Source organism: Leptonychotes weddellii, chromosome 2 (assembly GCF_054177405.1).
Source record: "Leptonychotes weddellii isolate Sample4059 chromosome 2, ASM5417740v2, whole genome shotgun sequence".
NCBI classification, from domain to species: Eukaryota; Metazoa; Chordata; class Mammalia; order Carnivora; family Phocidae; genus Leptonychotes; species Leptonychotes weddellii.
Genome location: NC_138370.1, coordinates 763,415 through 783,263, shown reverse-complemented (window position 1 = coordinate 783,263; position 19,849 = coordinate 763,415). Strand labels below are relative to the sequence as shown.

Genomic DNA, 19,849 nt, shown 5'->3' with positions numbered 1-19,849 from the left:
CTTTACATACATGCCTAGTGGTCCATCCACACCAGGCGTTCTGGACCCCCTTTCTGAATGCGTTCCTTGCAGGGCATTCGCCAGCCAAAAAGGAAATATAAAATTAGCATTCCATTGTATAGAGCACAAATACGTAATCAAGATGAAGCATATTTCAAACGGCAAGCGTCACCGCTGTTTGAATGTAAGAGCCACGCTTAAATTCACGGTCCTCTGTTAATTAGAGCTTCAAAGACCACAGCACAAAAGGAATTACAGCCGTCAAGTCCATGAACGCCTAAACGAGAGTCTGCATGTTGGAGAAACCAAACTTTGAAGGCGAGAGAGTCAACATAAAAGATGAAAGCCATTTTGACACTTTAATTAATGTTAGTCTTAAAACATAAGTGTAAATCAGAGAGGATGCAGAAACCATATCCCACAGCCACGCACACAACGCTTTCCCTGAAGTTACAGAAAACGAGGTGGGCCACCTAAGTTCTGGGGCAGCGAGGATGGCTGGCAGTAACGACATCTACTTCAAATGTGTAGATTAGCAAGAAATTATAGTCCGACCAGCATTTAGCATCTTGTAGACGGTAAAACAAAGTGATGACAGCGTTTCACTTCTCCAGACGCTTCCTAGTGTTTTCCTTTTAAATATTTAAAACTCGCTTTACATAATAAGAACTTGGATTTTCCAGAGAAAACGTGCGTGTATTGGTTTGACCTGGGGCATTTAATGGTGAAGGGAATCTATATTAAAGTTGTACCAGAATTACATTTTTACTATCAAAATTTGGGGAGGGGGCGAGTTCTCAGACTTTGTTTTGTTTGACGGTGAAATCATGGATTTTCACATGAGTTTTCACACGTGGCAAACAGGGAATGTGCGGCCGGTGATCTGTGTAAGTTAACGTATCCGGGGTCGCGACTGTCTTTTTGTTCATGGAAAAGAAAATGATCTTCCATGAAAAGTTAGTAAAGGGGCGCCTGGGTGGCTCAGTTGGTTAAGCGACTACTTTCGGCTCAGGTCATGATCCTGGAGTCCTGGGATCGAGTCCCATATCGGGCTCCCTGCTCAGCGGGGAGTCTGCTTCTCCCTCTGACCCTCCCCCCTCTCATGTGCTTGCTCTCTCTCATTCTCTCTCTCTCAAATAAATAAATAAAATCTTTAAAAAAAAACACACACACACACAAAAAAAACTCACTAAAAAAAAAAAGAAAAGTTAGTAAGTCAGTAAGGCAAATGCTACTTGCCAGGGTAAAAACAGTACTCACTCCTGACCTACTGACCCTTCCCGATGCTCGGAGTCCAACGATCGCATCCCAGACAGGGCCTACCTCTCCGCACGGTTCGGTAAGGAAGTTGCAAGGCCCCCACCCCCACGGTAGGGATGACATTGCCATGACCTCAAGGTGACTGTGCCGGGAAGCGTGGCCACCGATCCTGAAGCAGGAGCCAAGCGTCGACACGAGCCTGCTGGGCGCGCCCCGCTGATAGTGGCCGGTCGGATGGCTGCTGGCGGTTGTGCCGAGAGGTCGGAGCCCCCCGGCCAAGGCTTCCCTGCGCCCCGGTGTCGCTAGCCGAGCAGGGGCGAAGCATGCGGCCAGAAACGGGGGGCGCTCCGGGGGCTGAGAGCGACGGTGGTGGTCGGCCAGGCTGGCAGCACCAGCAGGAGCGGGGGGGCCTCTGCAGAAGGATCCCTGCTCCTGACAAACTCAGACAAGGAACACGGCCAGTGGCAACGTGAGGTTGTCTGTGAGCTCCTGCTCTGTCCTCGTCAAAGACGCGTCTGCTCCAAGTCCCCCGCCCTGCTGGTTCTGGTATCGGGCAGCCCTCCGTCCGGTGCAGGGCGGCGCGTCCTTCACGGGCCCGGGCGAAGGGCACGTGGAGGAAAACTGCCTGCTGAGTCATCAGGGAGCACGGCCTGGAGAGAAGAACACGCAAGGGAGGATGCACACGGGCCAAAGCGGGAGGTTACTGCGCTCTTCGGAAACTGCTCCCAGCACTCTGGCTTGCCGGCCAGCTCCCATTGCTGTCTTCCGACGTTACCCTTCATTAAAGAAGATGCTCTGACCCCGAGTCCTGGCCCCAGAGAAGCAGTGATGTCAGTTCCGGGGTGAACCCAGAGACGTTCTGCCGGGGACCCCAGGCAGGGTCGGTGCAGTGACAGGTGCGTCCCCGACATATGTCCATCCCTTGTGCCAGGTATCCTGAACATTACAGAAAAACCTGCTCTCCTGTCCCGCCCCCCCAGCCCTGTGCCCTACCCAGGGTATGGGCAGCACACCAAACCCAGTCAATTATTAAAATAATATCATTACTGTGGGGGAGCCTGGGTGGCTCAGTCAGTGAAGCGTCTGCCTTCGGCCCAGGTCATGATCCCAGGGTCCTGGGATCGAGCCCCGCGTTGGGCTCTGTGCTCGGCGGGAAGCCTGCTTCTCCCTCTACCTCCCCAGCTCCCCCTGCTTGTGCTCTCGCGCTCAAATAAATAAAATCTTAAAAAAATTAAAATATACATTATGTTCTAAGGGGACAGACGTGATGGACTGAAGACAGACTCCAAGCACAGCTTCATTAAAGTGTCTGAAAAGCACCACCATGCGGATAAAACCCAGCCCACGTTTCTGCCTAAATGTAGCCTGTGGTTTAATATTCCAATAGCACCAGGTGAGTGCTATTATTAAAAAAACAGAACAGAAGCACCAGCATCTCTAAATGCCACACCTGCCTGCTAATGAATGTAAGGCTAGAAACAAGACCAATTTGGTTCTCAACGGAAGAGGGGGAGCATTAGTAGGCATTTGGGGCTGGACGAAATGAGCCCCACTGGCGCTCTGGTCCTGTATGGAGGCCTCTTTGGAGAGGCCCCAGGCTCCACATCGGCCCCAAAACACGGCGCCAAACTCGCTCAGAAGCTAACCACGCATGAAACAAGCTCTCCTGCAGCCAGTCAGGTATCTCCCCATGTTGCGCACCTCGCAGGGGAAGGCCACACTCCCGCCGGGGGCTGTGCCTGGGTTCGCAGCCAATAGGGACGACAGAGCTCCCTGCTGAGGCCGCGGGAGGCCAGGACCCCACCTGCAGAGCAAGGCCTTGGCAGACCGTTTTCAGGAGGAACGGTGTCCCGCCTGCCATGCGTCGGGGCTCCTGCTGCCACCACCTGCTGGGGAAGCATCCCAGCTGGGGCCTCCGAGTCTGCACCCAGGGCTCCACCGCTCTGCGGAGGCATGGGAGGCCTGAGCAGTGGCCGTGGCCGGGGAGCTGGGTGCCCTGATCCAGAGCTTGAGCCGGGCTGGGAGCTGCCGTTCTCACGGCACTGAGGCTTCTGACCCCTCGTGCCTTTTCTGGGACCAGTGACGTGGCCGCACTCATTTGGTTTGGCCTGAGGGACATGTCACGGGACTGTAATGGGCTTCAAGAGTCTCAGTCGCATGCTCGTGTCCTGGGCCCCTCTGATGGGATCGGAAAAAGATGAGATTGGAGTGTTTACAAGGTCTGCCGACCGTCCTATCACAGAACGTGGACCTCGAGCTGAATGCTTGAGAAACTGAATGCCTTTCTTTGTTGGCACTGGTCCCCAAAGTACTCGCCATGTGATCCCAAAATTATGCTGAGTGCATACTCTCTTGTTCTGGATGCTGGAGACGTGCATTTGAAGCACCCGGGTGAGTTCCAACACCTGCACTTGCCCCAGCATTTCTGACTCAGGGACTTGGCTCCGTGCTCTGTCCTCCAAAGCCAAGAAATGCAGCTGTAGACCCTCTGAGTATCTCTTGAAAAGCACACAGTACCTGCTCATGCCAAAGATATTCATCTTTTTTAGTACCATTTGCCAGAAGTTACGTCTTTCAGAACCCCTCTCACAGAGACAATTAAATCCCGATCTGCACGAAGGCACATGTGGGAGAGGCTCCTCCTCTTCACAGTTAAGATCTAAGATCCAAGCTCACGCTGCAAATATTCAGAAAAGAACGTTGGCTATTTTACGAATCATAGAACATTCTGTAAGAACTTAACGTTATTCGAGAAGAGATTAAATGTTAACTAGCGAGTCTCGGTAGAGAAGTTTTGAACATGGTTATGATTTATTGATCTGCAGCCCCTAAATCTGTTTCACGTTCTGTTCCCTCTCATTGGACAAAGCACCTCTCTGGTATTTTACAGGTGTTAAGCACGATAGAGGTATTTGTGGATTGGATTCGGCTGATGGTGTGTGATTGATCAAAATGGAAGCAAATGAATGACCGACCATAAACCAGTACACGGATCAAGAGAACGCCAAGCTTCTGTTGCAGGAGACAGTTTAAAGAACCAGAAATGAAGCTTCCCCCATTGCACCTGCGGGGCTGCCTCTCCGGAGCCCAGCGCACCTGCAGTTCCTCCGCCAGGGATGAGCTTTCTGTTGCTTCAGCTAATGAATCTCTTCCTTCTTATGTATCCTGCTCATACTCACGATAACATCAATACGATCTGCCGTTTCACTCTTCGTTATCTCTTTCCTCCTTGGCATCCGAAAAATAACACGTAGATCAACGGAGGGATAAATAGGACCTGTGATCAATCCACTGGGATTTTCCAGCCCTTCCATTCATTTCTCATGTTTAGAAAGTACAGCATCTTCATGGCTACGTTAGGGTGAAATAAAGCCCGTCCAGTGACATATTTTAAAGAGGAATGCTTTACACCTATGAATAATAGATGTTTTCTACATCCTGCATAAGGTTTTCCTTACCACGTGTTACTGCCACTTGTCTGTCATGTGGAAGTGTCAGCAGAGATACGAATCCCACAGTCCACGTCCCTAAACCCCAAACCAGCTCACTGTGATTGAGTGTGTGTGGGTGTGTGTAGCATTTTTGGTGTCTGAACAGTAGTTGAAAGATTAAGCTCTGAGCCATCAACCTCGTTCAACCCTTTCCTCCAAACTCAGGACCATGAACAGCCAAACTCACTCCGTGTAGCCGAATCCTGCTCCTGAAGATATATAATAAATAGCTGGCACTCACTGGAAGTCTGAGTTTCGAGTAGCTCTGGTGTCTTCGTGAAGGCAGAAGGAAGGTAGTGGTGGAATTTTTTCTTCACTTACAGAAACATTTTTGAGACATGTGCGTTCCACTTTGGCCGTCTTGAATTTTAGAGAAAGGCAGTTTCCTTACCTGTAGAGAATGAGAATTCAACTGTGAAGGGCTGCAGGCAATGATTCTGCCGTCAGCGGGCCACGGAGCGCCTCTTCTCGGAAGTGTGCGCAGAGGCTGTCCGAGGCCCGGGTCAGGGCGCAGCCGCAGCACCCGGGGAGACCGCCCCACCTGGTCCACAGTGCAGGTACGTCTTTGGGGTATTACTTGCACGTCTTTTTCCTGCGGTCCTTCCCATCACAAGCCGGCTCTGGGGTTCCTCTTCTTGGAGGTTTTGTTGGGGGGAAGCCAACTTCAGGGTAACCTTGGCTGGACCTTTGTGACAGCCTGAACTCGACAGAGAGCGTGCCCAGGGTCCGGGTGGGGAGGGATGAGAGCGGAGCCTGCAGAGGACGGGGGTCTGTGGGCCTCTGGGAGCTGCAGTCCTGGCGAGGCCCCCATAAGGCCAGGAGACTCGGGGGGCCCTCAGAAGGGATGTGGAGATCCCAGGCAGCTGGCGCCAGGTTTCCGGGGGACTTGCTGCCCCGTGGGGGTGCCAGTATCACCTAGGCCTGGGCTCACCCAAAATGACTCCTGGTGAATCAGGCAGGAGGGTGAGGCGCTCAGAACCGGGGTGGAATTGATTGCAGAAAGTAAATTACTGTATTCTGTCTCGCAGGTCCGTGTTGTAGACGGTGGGCTCAGGTGTCCCGTGGAACGTCTGAAGAAGGCAGTGGGTGCTCGTGAACTGGGACTCCCCACAGAGACAAATCGAAAAGAAGAAAAGCCCAACTGGATAGTAGCCAAACGCAGGGGGAGTTTAAATATTGCATTTAAAATATAAGTCAGTGCAAACTGTTCAAGTAAATGGATCTAAATATTTTATAGACTGTAGATTCTCAAGTCAATTATTCATGCGTCCAGCAAATATCTATGGGGTCCTGTACCCGGTCGGGGTAGATGAGGTGATCGGGGAACCTAATTCATCTGGAGTGTACCCCCGAGCACCTCGAGCATGGTCGTGACCTTTGGTCAGTCCTATGAAGTATATTAACTCGAGATAAATGATGTCCTATCACTGCGGGTTTGTGACTGTTTTGGGTGGGACGTCCCAGCCTGTCAGCCCCGGTCATGGGGTGTGTGGTTTCCAGCTGGTTTCACTGGAGCAGGTGGGTTCAGACCGGTCAGGTAGCTGGAGATGCCTCTGTGACCAGTGCCCCACGAAGGATGGCCACCATGATCACGCAAGCCCTGGGCTTCCCGATACCACATCCTTGCTGCGACACGGCTGGTGATCTGAGACCCGGGGACGAGGCACGTTCTGTGGGACCAGCAGTGTCGGGGGTGGTGGGGGGAACCCACCCTGAGACCCCTTTGGAGACGTACCGTTACTCGCTGTTGAGTGTGTCCAGCCATGAGTAAAGCTAGTCCAGGAGCACAACCCGTGTGCGTCCTACAAGTCCTTCCAGCCATGGGACATGCAAGGTGATTCACGTGTGACGAACTCAAGCCCCTTCTAAGTGCGGATGCTGCTCTGGATGTTCCTGATCGCATGTCTGACCTTCCTAACAGGGGCCTGTTCTCAGGGCTCTCACACTTCGGTAGAGGAAGACAACACACAGTAAAAAGTAAAACAACTTCTGATATCAATTATCTATGAGAAAACCCAATGGTATCAATATAGAATGCTGCACATATCTGACCTCGTTGCTAGAGGCAGAGAAATCTCACTATGAGGCCTGCTGGCGGGGAGCGTGTGTTCCCAACCCTTTCCATGCGCTATGACCCCTTAGCGGTTTGGCGGAGCCTACAGCCTCCTCCTCAAAATAATGTTTTAACCACAAAAAATAAAATGCAGATGATTAAAGAACTTACATTGAACTACGGTTATCAGAATGTTAAACGTCTTGGTGACACAGATGTGAGTATTAACGTGGCGAACAATGAGATCCGACAGCAGGACTAACAACCACTGTTATTTCCAAGCCTGATGCACTTAAGGGATGTTTTGGAATAGCGTCAAGAACCGAGCAGCCGCCGCTCTCTTGAGTTCAATACTCAATGAGGTCGCAGACGCCACCATCGTGAATGCGCCCTGCTGCCTGCATCCGTAACCGAAGTAATTCTTAGTCAGAAGTTAGTCAAAATACTCACCGTGTGACCCACTGGCATTCATGCAGTCCCGACTGTTGCCTATATTAGGGACCCCTGGACTCCAGGTGGGGACCAGCTCCAAAGCAGGTGACCTCTGCCGAGAGAGTGTCTGCTCTCCTCAGGACAGCTTCCTGCAGGGCGTGAGCCGCGGACACTCCTGGGAGAGCGTGGACGCCTTGGCCCAGAGCCACACGCTCCAACCCTGCAGACCTCCGTGGCCCTGACGGCTCACGCTGGGATGAGCCCCAGCCCACGGGCCCTGTGACTGCTGAGTCTCGGGTCCCCCACAGCTACCGCTCACCGCTGCACCGCCTCTGAAGTCTGACCTCTCCCTCCCCTCTCTGTGGGCTTTTCGGGCACTCACCGTGTCTCCGCTGTACTAAAAGAGTTCCCAGACTTTCGTCTGCCTTCCAGCTCCTTTCACTCCGACAGGCCTGGTGGACCTGTCCCCCTCCCGTGGCATGTGGTCCTGGCGGCCGGGACCCGCTCTCAGGCCCTGGTGGGCACAGTCAGGCTGGATTTCCCTTTCTGAGGTCCGCAGCCTGGGGGAGGGTATGGGCTCTGGGAGGTAAGAAGTTTGCTGCCTGGGGCTGAGGCTCGGCCATGTCTCCCCACGGGGAAGTTACCAGGCAGCATAATGCTGATTTCCCAATTTGAAGAGTCAGGCAGGACGAATTCTCTCCTACCCATGGGAGGGTCAGCTTTCTGTTCTATTCAGCCCCTCGACTGACTGGACGTGGCCCACCCAGATGAGGGAGAGCATTCTGCTTTCTCTGTCCTACTGATTCAAACGTTCACTCAGCAGGAAGAAACCAAACCCTTGCAGAAACACCCAGGAGAGTGTTTGACTAAACATCTGGCCCAGTCACGCTGACACATGAAGTCAACCATTCCAGGAGAGATTTTCCAACATTCCTCAGAATGACAATGCTTTCGTTCTCCACCATACAGCCACTCGCAACACAACAGGAAGGACGTGCATGTAGCAAGAAGTCTGATTCTCTTCCACTCGCGTGCCATGCTTCAAAGGATAATTTTCTTAAAAGGCTAATTCTCCAGAATCTAGGAATTCCTAACTAGAAACCATTTTTGTATAAGTCCAAAACTGTCATATTAAATTGTCTCAGGTGTTTCTTGGAACCCAGAAGCAAAGAATGAAAATCTGAAGTTACAAAAGTAACAAACGAATTATAATTTCTAAGTGCATTTTAAAGATGGTGTATGTGAAATGATTAAGTCTAGATAACCAATAAACTGGAATGCATACACAGGACTTTATGGTCACATTCCTCTTGTTTCCAATGTGAGTTGTTTTTTTTTTTAAGATTTTCATTTATTTATTTGAGAGAGAGAAAGAGCGAGAACAAGTGGGAGGAGGGGCGGAGGGAGAGGGAGAAGCAGGCTCCCCGCCGAGGAGGGAACCCGACGTGGGACTCGATCCCAGGATCCTGGGATCATGACCTGAGCTGAGGGCAGATGCTTCACTGACTGAGCCACCCAGGCGCCTCAGGACTAATGAATCTATGTTGGCACCTAAACTGATCAGAAAAAGAAGGAATCACAAAAGGCTTTTTGGAAGAAATGATTTCTGAGTTGCATCTCAAGGCATAGCCAGGAATCACATACAGAAACCCAGGGAAGGGGCGCCTGGGTGGCTCAGTCGTTAAGCATCTGCCTTCGGCTCAGGTCATGATCCCAGGGTCCTGGGATTGAGTCCCGCATCGGGCTCCCTGCTCTGCGGGGAGCCTGCTTCTCCCTCTCCCACTCCCCCTGCTTGTGTTCCCTCTCTCGCTGTGTCTCTCTCTGTCAAATAAATAAATAAAATCTTAAAAAAAAAAGTCTGCCTTTGGCTCAGGTCATGATCCCTGGGTCCTGGGATCGAGCCCCACATCGGGCTCCCTGCTCCGCGGGAAGCCTGCTTCTCCCTCTCCCACCCCCCCTGCTTGTGTTCCCTCTCTCACTGTGTCTCTCTCTGTCAAATAAATAAATACAATCTTTAAAAAAAAAAAAAGAAAGAAAAGAAACCCAGGGAAGCGGGTTCTGGGCTGGGCAGGGCATATGCAAAAGCAGTGAGAGGGTCTCAGGGGAGTGGGCACCAGTCGGGGCTCTCAGGGCAGCTGGGGGGCCAGCCTGGGTCAGGTCATCCAGGGTTATCATCCCTGCAGGGATGGAGCCTTTGCTCCCTGCTAACAGGAAACCGAGAGAGGCTGCAGGAGGGCATGTTGGGGCTGGGCTATATTTTTTATTATATTTAACTCCATCCTATGTATTTGGGGGGCTATATTTTTAGCAAGAACATCAGAGTGTGGAGGGTGGGGTGGAGAGAGGATGGGAAGTGCCGTGGGGGGCCCGTCAGAAGGCTGAGCAGAGGTCCCGGGGGCATGCCACCAGCGTGCAGTGGGCAAGCCGTAGAGGGCGTGGGCTGGTCGCCGGGGCGTGGGAGGTGGGGTCCACGGTTGGGGTGCCCCTGTGGAACCTCGAGGTCTGCTGGAATGATTCACCGATTTGTTTACTCACTGGTTATTTAGATCCCAGGGGGATAAGTGACCAGCGACAATTGCTAGCTGTTCCACGAAGACGGGACAGAATTTCCTGTGTGGATCTCCGACCCAACCGCCACGCACCTGCGTCCTCTAGAGTCGTGCCCGTATCTCAGGTAGGAGATGGAGGGATAGGGCCAGCTGCAGACAGTCGTGAAGTGTGAGAATCCTGGACTGTGAGTCTGGGGTCTGTGGTCTCGTCTCTGTCCTACCGGGACTCAGCCCTTTGACAAGTTCAGTGATGGAGCAGACATGGAGCCCACGACTGCGGGTCACTTACTCTGCGGTCCCACCCCACGTAAGTGCATGGGGGCATGTTTCTGAGGGAGGGGCGGAGATCACTCGAACACAGGTGCCTTTGGAGGAGAGAGCATGTGGCAGTCTTGGGGCTCGTCCACGGCCTGCCCAGTAAATGTAGGGCCCCTCCTCCATGTTCAGGTAACTGCAGTTTCGCTCCCCGGTCCTGAGGGCTGAGGCTGTCTTTCGCTTGTTTACCCGGAAGGTCGAGGGCACATGTGGATAAAGTGATAGATGATTCTTTGATTGTCGTCCAAGGAAATCAGGCAATTCCTATCACACAGATGACACCCCACCTTTTCGATGTCCAGCCTGTGTATCTTGACTTCTTCTGAAACTCAGGTTCTTCTGAAACTCAGAGGGGGAGGGAGAAGCAGACTCTCCCATGAGATGTCCACACGCAAAGCAGAAGCCCCACGTAAGACTCTGCAGAGACACTGTCTGACCTCCAAAGGCCTTAGTGACCGCCTCAGTCAGCCTGGTAAAGGGGCGAACGTCCTTGTGGTCGGGCGCTTGCCCCTAAATGTCAGATGCCACAGATTGCTGTGGCCGTGCGGTCAGAGATGTGCCTCTGGCAGGAAGTCTGATCCTGGGGGAGTGGGGAGGAGAGAGAACCCACGTCACCTTGCCACAGCTGGGGGCTTCTCACGAGACCCCCTGTCTGGTTTGGGGTTTGGTTTCCCATCAGCTGGAGGAGTTTGGGTTCATGACAAGGATTAGTTTCACGTGCCCAGGCTTCTGTCTGACCGAGAAGACATCGACATCTACTCCGGGCTTGGTGTCCGAGAAGACCTCATCCACCCATCCCATCCCCCAGGCCCTCAGCCAGTATTTACTGCAATATTTGCAGGATTTACTGTCACTACATAACGATCCTCTGACAGTAGACAGAAGAGTGCCCACAGCCCCAGATGTGCACATTCTCATCTCTGGGCCCTGTGTCACCTTCCCTGGCGGAAGGCACTTTGCAAGTGTGATTAGGTTCAGGATCCAGACACGGGAGCCATCCCGGGGTTGAGTGGGGGCCTGATGTCATCCCGGAGTCAGAGAAGGGGGCGCGGGGACGGAAGCGGACCGAGTTGTGGCCGGGGGCTGAGGAGGGCAGTCGAACCCTAGAGGCCCAATGCGCTCCTGGAAACTGGAATTATGATGTACCCCCGAGGGACAAGTTACTATTGAACTATAAACAACCAAATAAAAATAAATTTATGGCTGTTTCCACTGTCATGCTTTGCATGGATTTTCCCTTTGCTTTAATGACTTCTAGAATCAGTTGTGACATTTGTTGAAAAAACTTTTGACCCAGAGAAAAATCATTATAATCTAATTTTATAGCATTTTCCTCCACGGTATCAATAACATTCTCTCCCTAGAAAGATCGGGTGAAATGCATATTTAGATAAGTAAATCTCTTTGATAAATCATTTCACAGACAAGAAAGAACCCATGTGTGAAATGAAAGAGGTTTTCAAAACCACTTCATTTAAGGAGAGGATACTAATCAATATGCAGTGTTTTTCATAATGAAAGACACAGTGCAGGGCAGATGTCTATGGCTGGGGGTCGCCTGCCGAGTGTGCATGTGAGCCCCATGTGAGTTCCCCAGAGAGCTGAGCAGAAGACTGTTCCCGGCCGAATCTCCACGTGCCCTTCAGGGTCAAACGCAGCTGACCTCCAGTCCCCCGCAAACAAGCAACACATAATGGCGCCATCAATTTGTCGGTGTTTAAAACAGAATGCCTACGACATATTTTAGCATTCTTAATAGACCTTTCATGCCTCTATTGGATATTTCATTATTACTAGATGCATATTAAAATGACATGTTTGCATTTGTTCAAGGGGCGACAACCTAATTACACCAACTTCTACTTTGCAAGCATGCAAAAAGGAACATATTTAAATAAATCTTAGGCTTCCAAATAATGACTGTGAATAAATTTGAAAATAGTTTTTTTTGGAATTATTTTCAAGAGATAGTTGTAGAACCATTAAAGAAAATCAATTTGTCAAAATAATCTCTCTTCACACACACGCAACCACGGGGGATAGCTATTGGAAGTTAACATTGGTATAGGATCTTCTAAATATGTTAATACAGAATGATTGACGGCCCATTCTGACTCACTGACAGGAAGCCCTGAGTCAAATTGGAAGGTCAGTGGGCATTTACATGCTGTGTAGTTGGATAGTTTCTCCCCCCTACATTTGTTTTTCTGTGTTTTTCCAGATAGGGACTTTTCATTTCTTAGGTATTTTTTTCAATCTGATTAAATGGACAATTGTTGCGTACCCTCTCAATTCTACGGAGGAGAGAAAGATGATAAATACATGCAATGCTTGCAGTAAAGCAGGAAACAGAAGAATGAGTGAGTGCTCTGCACTCCCCTTTCTTCAAAGTGGTATTTTGTGCTAGAAATCTCCCCTAGCGGTTTTTGTTTCTTCTCTTAACCCAATTCTCAGACCCTTCCCTGACCCTGGCATGCCCCACATGCCCTCAGCCTTGGGGGCAATGTTGACTTTGTAACCAGGCCAAGATCCAGGAGAAACGCTGAATAAAAGCATGTTTTATGATTTATCAGGTGCATACGTTTTGGGAACACAACAATGTACTTGGGAAAATGATATGTACATAAATTAGAATTTTAGTCTGAGTTCTGCACTGGTTCTCACATTGTCTCTATGAAAACAGTTTTATTTTTATTTTCCCCATAATGACAGCTCTAAACATAATAAAGTCATCTTCTACTAGGTAATTATTATTTCAAAGCATTTCTGAAGACCATGAAAGTGCTTAATTGTCACTTGCTCATAAGAGACATTCAACAAATATTGGTAAAGATATCAGCAACGATCTCTGAAAGTGTGTTTTTTAAAATGCAACAGTTGTAAAGCTCACTACTTCCCTAAGTTTGTAACTTGGTCATTTTCCACAAAGGGCAGAGCGGGAGAGGTGGTCCCTGACTCCGCCGAGGGGAGTCAGGACCTGCTGAGATCCGGGACACGTAGGCCGAGGGCCAGAGGCTCAGCCCCGCCACCCACAAAGCCCGCCATATTGCACCTCGGTCACAGTCACAGTCCTGCTGATGTCCACAGAGCACGTCCGTGGCGCCGCCCCCTGCGTTGCCACGAGCTGTGCTGTGGGAACACAGCACCCCACGGTCCAGCCCACTTCTTCCGAACACCCCAAGGCTTCACGGTCAAGTCGTGTCACCAACCCCCCACTTGGGTGCCACAGAGCCTCACAAAAAGATCGCCGAGGACCACACGCCCTCTGAAAACTAATCCCTAGGCTTACTGGATAAATCATTCACAGCTACTGCTTCTTCTGAACACTGAGAGCCAGGAAGTGAACAAGCCTGCGATCTTGGAGGGCTGGAGGCATGGAACGAGGCCTGAACACAGTTCATCCTCTCCCATCTCCAGGCTCTCCCGCCACATGCCCTCCTCCCAAAGTGCCCGACAGCAGGCTTCCTGCTGCTGATGGGGCGGAGAGACCCCCTTCCTGCGCTCCCCGCCCCGCCCCCACTCCGGTCCCATGCTTGTTTGCCCAACAACATCCTCGCTCTTTTCTCGGACGGGTCCCTTCCTTGCTCCGATGTGCCGGCAGCTTCCCCATCTGCCAGGAGTCAGAGGACCTTGCTCCTCAACACGGCTGCTCTCTGAGTTTCTCTGCTTGGCCTTTGTACAGAGACCCGAGAGCGTTTATGGCTTGCTGTGTTTTATGGCTTCTCCAGGCCATGCATATTCATTGTGTTACATAAACAACAGAGTAGAGCCTTCCCACACCGATATTTGGTTTAGGTGGTAAATTTTCAAAGGGATGGATATGGTTTTCCATAAGAATGCAAGCAAACTGTGACACTGAATCTGCAGAGCCCAAGGATGATTAGTGAATCTACAAGAACGATGGATTTGCTCTGAGCAATGAATCATGTTTACGGATCTGTCGGCAGGCAGCAGACGCTCACACTGGACGCAGCGAGGAGGGAGCCCGGGAGTCAGGGCACGACGCTCAGGTTTGACCGAGATCTAGTGAACTTCGGTATTTAAAGCACAATCACTGTCCAAATGTCGCGCTTAAACTTGTTTCCTATAGAAAACTTTACAGAAGTTATACTTGATTCTTTTCAAGAATCTTGACACTAAGAGATCGCATCCTAAGAAAAAGAAAGGTTAACTATAAAAGAAATGTTTCAAAACCCCACTGCAAATATGACAATGTGCCAAGTGCAATTTGGCAAAGGTGCCAAATGTTTGGAGAGTGTATTTCACCTGCGGTGAAGGAGCGTGCGCTCCTCTGGGAGGAGGACCCCGCGCTCGCCTGTGGGTTCCTCGCTAGGAAGGTCAGAAAGGGCGCCTTTACCTGCTGTGGATCGGATGGTTGAGGTGGTGTTGGAGGGCGTCATGACCGGAATACATTCGTCATCCTGGGAGTAGCCGGCTTGGATAGCTCGAAGGTAACTGTGGCTCCTCGTTCGGAAGCATCCGGGGAGGTCCAGGGCGTCCATGGCCTGGGATTCGACTTCGCTAAAGACGGACTCACACACTGACTCGAACTGCCCGTTCATCTCTGCCTCGCTCATCTGGAACAACAACGCACAGTCGGTGGTGAGACCCGGCCAGGGCGACCGCGGACATGTCACCAAAGAACAAGCGAGAACAAAATTCAGCCCCACCCTCACACATGGTCTGTCTTTCCAGCGGTGTTCATGTGAGATCGGCCTTGGGGATCGGTTAGCCTTAGGGAGGGTCTTCCCGGGTTATTTTTTCCAAACACTAAGAAAAATCGTCAATTTCAAGATGCTCCTGAAATTCTGTGGAGCCCACGGAAAGCCTGACAGGGTGGGGGCCGTGACCACAAGGTTTAGCAGACGCCGTGCGTGGACGAGCTCAGCGTTCAGACACCAGTCCCCGCTCCGGGTGTTCCCGGCGCCTCTGTTACCTTTCCAGGCTGCTTACAGCGGCTGGCTCGAGATGTGGAGGCCACACACACGAACACATGTTCGGTCTGCTTCTGTGTGTCGTCGTGGAAACCCACCACACATCTGGCCGGTGGGGTTTCTGTCCATGCCGACAGGCTGCACCCCGTACATCCCAGTTCTAGTGCCGTCCTGCCCGGGACAGGAGCAGACTCGCCTCCTTTGATCATTTAGCAGGGAAGGGAACTATTCACAAGCCTGCAATTTAATTTCCAGGTATAGAGTCACCCTGGGAACCTGAAAGTTCCAAATGCATTAAAATAAATCTCAAGGCTTCGGGCAGGAGCGGGATCACGAGCACACATGGGAGTGACCGTCGGGTTGGCTGGAGGGCCTTTGTGTGGGGTCAGTGACACTGGCCAGGGACACACTTTACCTGAGGCTTCCAGGGGGTGATACTCATGCATTTCCCATGAGCCAAATCTAGAGGTTTTAAAAGGGAATCCAGGGAAGTGAAATGCAGTACTAAAGCCACATTGGAGAGAACGGGGTAGGAGGAGAGACGAGAATTTTAGGAATGAGAAGTTGAAACTGCTCAGCTGCTCACCGGCCTGAGGACCGGAGGCTCACGGGGTCGTGGGCAGAGGTCACGTGTTAAGCTGCATGGGACGTTGATGAAGGAGCCCTCCCCGGCTACTCCCACAGGTTGGGTGTGCCCCTTGGTGAACCCTGTGTGGGTTAACAGTTGCGATATATGGGACACTTGCTGGTGAAGCTGATGGGCAAGGGCCGAGGCTCACGCGAGGCTGTGAGGGTGAGCACGGGCTCCGCACAGAGGAAGGAGGCGCAGGGCGGAGGGAGCAGCTCCTGTGATCTCCACCGTTCCTCTAGATCGTCCCCGGTCCCAGCCCTCCTGCCCCGGGCTTTGGGAGGAGCCCAGGCAGACCCTGAGAAAACTGTCCCACTTGCCGGGTGGCTTCTCCCGCGAAGCCCACCCCGCCGCAGTGGAGCCCAGCAGCATCTCGTCCCCATCACATTCCTGCACCGGCCGCATCCACATCCAAATGTGTCACCCACAGCTTCCTGCACACCCCGGGTGACGCTGACCGACAGATGCAAACAAGTGTGGTTTGAAACACCAGATTTGCTGTTTTCCTCTGACCGTTCACAGAGTAAAAGCAGGTGAAAGAATCCAATCTCCCCTCTGACAGGAAAACAAACATGATTTTTCCTTAAGTCTCTAATTGCAGTCCTGAATGCGGCCTTCTCTGGCGTCACCCGGAGTTCCGGACACGCTTGAATAATGGCTCCTTTCACCCGGCGAATCTGAGCACGCCGACGCCGGCCTCTGGTGGTAGAGACGCTGGAGGACCGTGCCCAGGGCCACAAAGACCCTCAGCGTAAGGGGGAGAATCTCTGGGTAGTGCCGGCAGAAAGGACCAGAGGGAAATTACGGATGAGAGGGTCCGTCTGAATGGCTCACGGGTTCATGAAGTTGGAGAGGGACGGACAACCCACGGCACTCCCGCCAGGACAGCCCCAGCTTCCCGGAGAGTGGAGCACATCACAAGCACAAATGCTGGTCTGAAACACTGCATTTTCGATGACAAACTTCTTTCGCTCCAAGTATTCCCTCATGGGGAATTCTATCAAAAAGCCTCAGATCATTTCATGTCATTTATGTCAAAGATCCACGTTAGACAGCCTGAAAAGGCCAAAATGTGAGCGATGTGGATCGCATCTGGTTGCAGGATTTAGTGAAAATCCTTGCTCAAACCCACCATGGGTGCAGGAACTCGCTCCTTGAAGGAGAAAACCATTCTATAAGCAAAAGACTAAAATTTCAGTAAGGACACCTGGCTGGCACTCAGGCTACACAAACACATCCGTGGGGTTCTAGAAAGGAAGGTGCCTTGCTTCTCCCAAGCAAATAATAAGTAGTTGAGAAGAATCTCAAATTTTCGTCCAGAGAGGAACCGAAATGACCTGCTCTCTGGGAGCGGATGTGTTCACGGAGCCTGAGGGAGATTTGGAAACGCGGGTATGAGTTTACACGGGGACTCAAGCCACCGTCAGCCCCTGGAAATCGCAGGAGGACATTAAGGCAATGGTGTCAAAGTTATGGCAAGAATCAGTGTCCTCTGAAGCTTCCTCCGTCTTCTTTCATGAACCATAAACTCAGAAACATGGCTTGACTTGCTTCTGGAGAACGTGGGCACCAAGGCACCAAAGTCGGGGAAATGGGGGGTGACAGGGTGACTGTCCTGCGTGTGGTGGAGGTTGCGACAGATGGCGCTCCAGGGCAGGCACGGCCGGTGGGAATGGACGCTGGTGTGGCCGCTGCGGAAGGGGGTGGCGGGTCTTCCAGAAATGAAAAGAACTACCCCAGGACCCGGCATGCCACGTCTGGGTATCGGTCCCTACGAACAAAGCAGGGACGAGAACCGCTATTTGCAGACCCGCGTTCACAGGGTGGACCATTCCTCCGCCCTGCCCACGGAGGAGGGCCTGACACCTGCTCTGATGGCGAGGGACCTGGAGGGCGGGATGCTGAGGGAAAGAAGCCAGCCAGATGAGGAAAGACACTGCGGTTCTACTCGCGTGAGGTCCCTGGAGGAGTCACTTCCGCAGAGACGCGGAGACGGTGGCGCCTGGGGCTGGGGGCAGGGGGCTCGTGTTCTGTGGGGACAGAGCTGGAGTTCTGCCAGAGTTCTGGGGACACATGGGGGGGGACACCCGCACAGCACCTGCAGCACTTAAAAACGGTTAAGACGGAGAATTTTGTTATGGATATTTTACCACAATTTTTTTTTTTGGGGGAAAGGATGCATGATAGAAGGAGGCTATGACCATGCCTGAATGGCTTTTTAAACAGAAAGAGAGAGAAAGAGAAAGAGAGAAAGAAGGGGACCATGAGACAGCGGGCCCGGTTGGAAGCTGCAGGAAGGCAAACGTCTTCCTCAGCCAGGACGCAGAGGGTCCCACCGTCCACGCAGCTCCAGGAAACGGGGCGGACTCCCAGAATTAGCCCAACCGTGCATGAACGGAAACGAAGTAAATGCGGAGACTCAGCTCCGGTGACCTCAGGGGGCCGGGCTGGCTGAGCTGGGAGCTGTGCCAAGCGCGAGAACACAGGGGCACAGCAGGCCCCCTAACACTAGAGTGCCCATGCGCCACAGCAGCCCGGCCTCGCCTCCCCAGTGGCCCCGTGTGTGCACCTTCTGTGCGGGGCCTCCATGTCCTTCCCACGGAGAGGAGCCGGGGGAGGTCTGGACCCAGCCGGGCCGGCCTCTTCACGCCCTGGGACACGGTAAGGCTGTGTCCCTGAAGCTTGCCTGGAGAGGGCTGGGGCACATAGGCGTGTCTGACCCCAGCAACGCCAGTATGTGTGGGCGGCTTGCGTCTGCGTGGCTCTGTGACCCCTCTGGGGCGGGACACTGGCCCTCCACACGTGGGGTGTGGGAATGTGACAAGGTGACACAGGGAAGGAGGCTGCTTGGGGTGGTGGGGATGAGGGGACGGGCGGGTGGCTGGGGTGCTCATCCCTGTGGGCGACCGTGGGAGGCGACAGGCACAGACACGAATCTGCTCCGCTCCTGCTGTCAGATGGGCGGCCGTCTGGAGACCCAGTTCCTCCCTTGCTACTGGGCGTCCTGCTCCCCTGCGTTCCCGAGTCCCCGCAGCGCTGGGAAGGAGCTCCAGGGCACTTGGCTGAGGGCGGGTCTGCCAGGAACCCACAGTGGTCACGCCCCGCTGGGTGGCCCTGGGTGACAGAGCCCATCACAGGGATGGGGACACGCAGGCCACACTGCTGTCACACCATTATTTATCGAATGATGGAGGATTAGATGGTCTTACAGTTTTGCTCTAAGTGCATCTCCGGGATATGAAAAACGTGGGAATTCTTCCATCTACGGAATAGACTTAGCTAGACAGACATTAACGCAGAGCACTGAAGTGTGTGTGGGGGGGGCAGTGCAACCCAGAACAAAGTCCGCTGTGTTCTCTGAAACGGTAGGGAACATCTTTCTGGGAGTTAGAGCACCGTTTGGGGTCCTGTCAGATGAACCGGCAAGCTGGTGCATCCCAGAGAGCTCAGGAAAGGTCAGCAACAAAGGAGATGCCCAGAGAGCTCAGACACACGGGCTGAATGCACCGAGACCGCCTCCGTGCCACGTCCACGATCCCACACAAGCAACGTCAATGCGCTTTCCTAGCATTTTCCAGGAGACTCCTCCAGGGAAGAAACTGTACGGTTACAGATAAATCCCGCCGCTCAGGCTGGTCACTGGGAAGGTGTAACGTCCCGAGCACCGGGCACCATTGCAGTCCTAGATGCTGGCAATCCCACGGCACCAGCCCACGCGCTGCACACACCCACGCGACTCGTCCCAGGTTCGTGAGCTCAGAGAGGCCAGACCTGAGTCCAGCGACTCAAGTTCAAACCACAGCCCAGCTTACAGACAAGCCAGTTTCACAAGCACTCAGTTAGACTTTTCATTTCACTGAACGCTGAGTATTAAAGAGTGAACTCCAACAGCTTTAGCCACAAATTCAAGTATCTCAGGGACACTGAGGGGTTCCCAGGGGCATCACCCCAAATGCACTGTGCCCCATTACTGGAAACTGCATCCTTCTCCTCCTCGGATTGGTGGATCACACCAGCCAGGGTTTGATATGGGATTACTACAAATTTGTTTCCAGGGGTAAAACGGCCCCATCCACTGTCAGGGTGCCAGGGTTATTTTAAGTAACAATTTTTTTTTCCCAGAATTAAAAATTGAGTTTGATGTAAAGTCCTGTCATAGAACTTAGCAATCAGAATGACTTAGAATC

The 19,849-nt window shown here is 52.4% G+C and overlaps 1 protein-coding gene across 1 annotated transcript in view; it reads right to left on the bottom strand.

Moving 5' to 3' along the window:
- The window catches only part of LOC115937670 (disks large-associated protein 2-like), an 83,830-nt gene that overhangs the window by 46,390 nt on the left and 17,591 nt on the right, over positions 1–19,849 (bottom strand). The window contains exon 3 of the mRNA XM_081812878.1: positions 14,458–14,677. Within this exon, the coding sequence (XP_081669004.1) occupies positions 14,458–14,677 (220 nt within the window). The remainder of the gene's footprint in view (positions 1–14,457; positions 14,678–19,849) is intronic.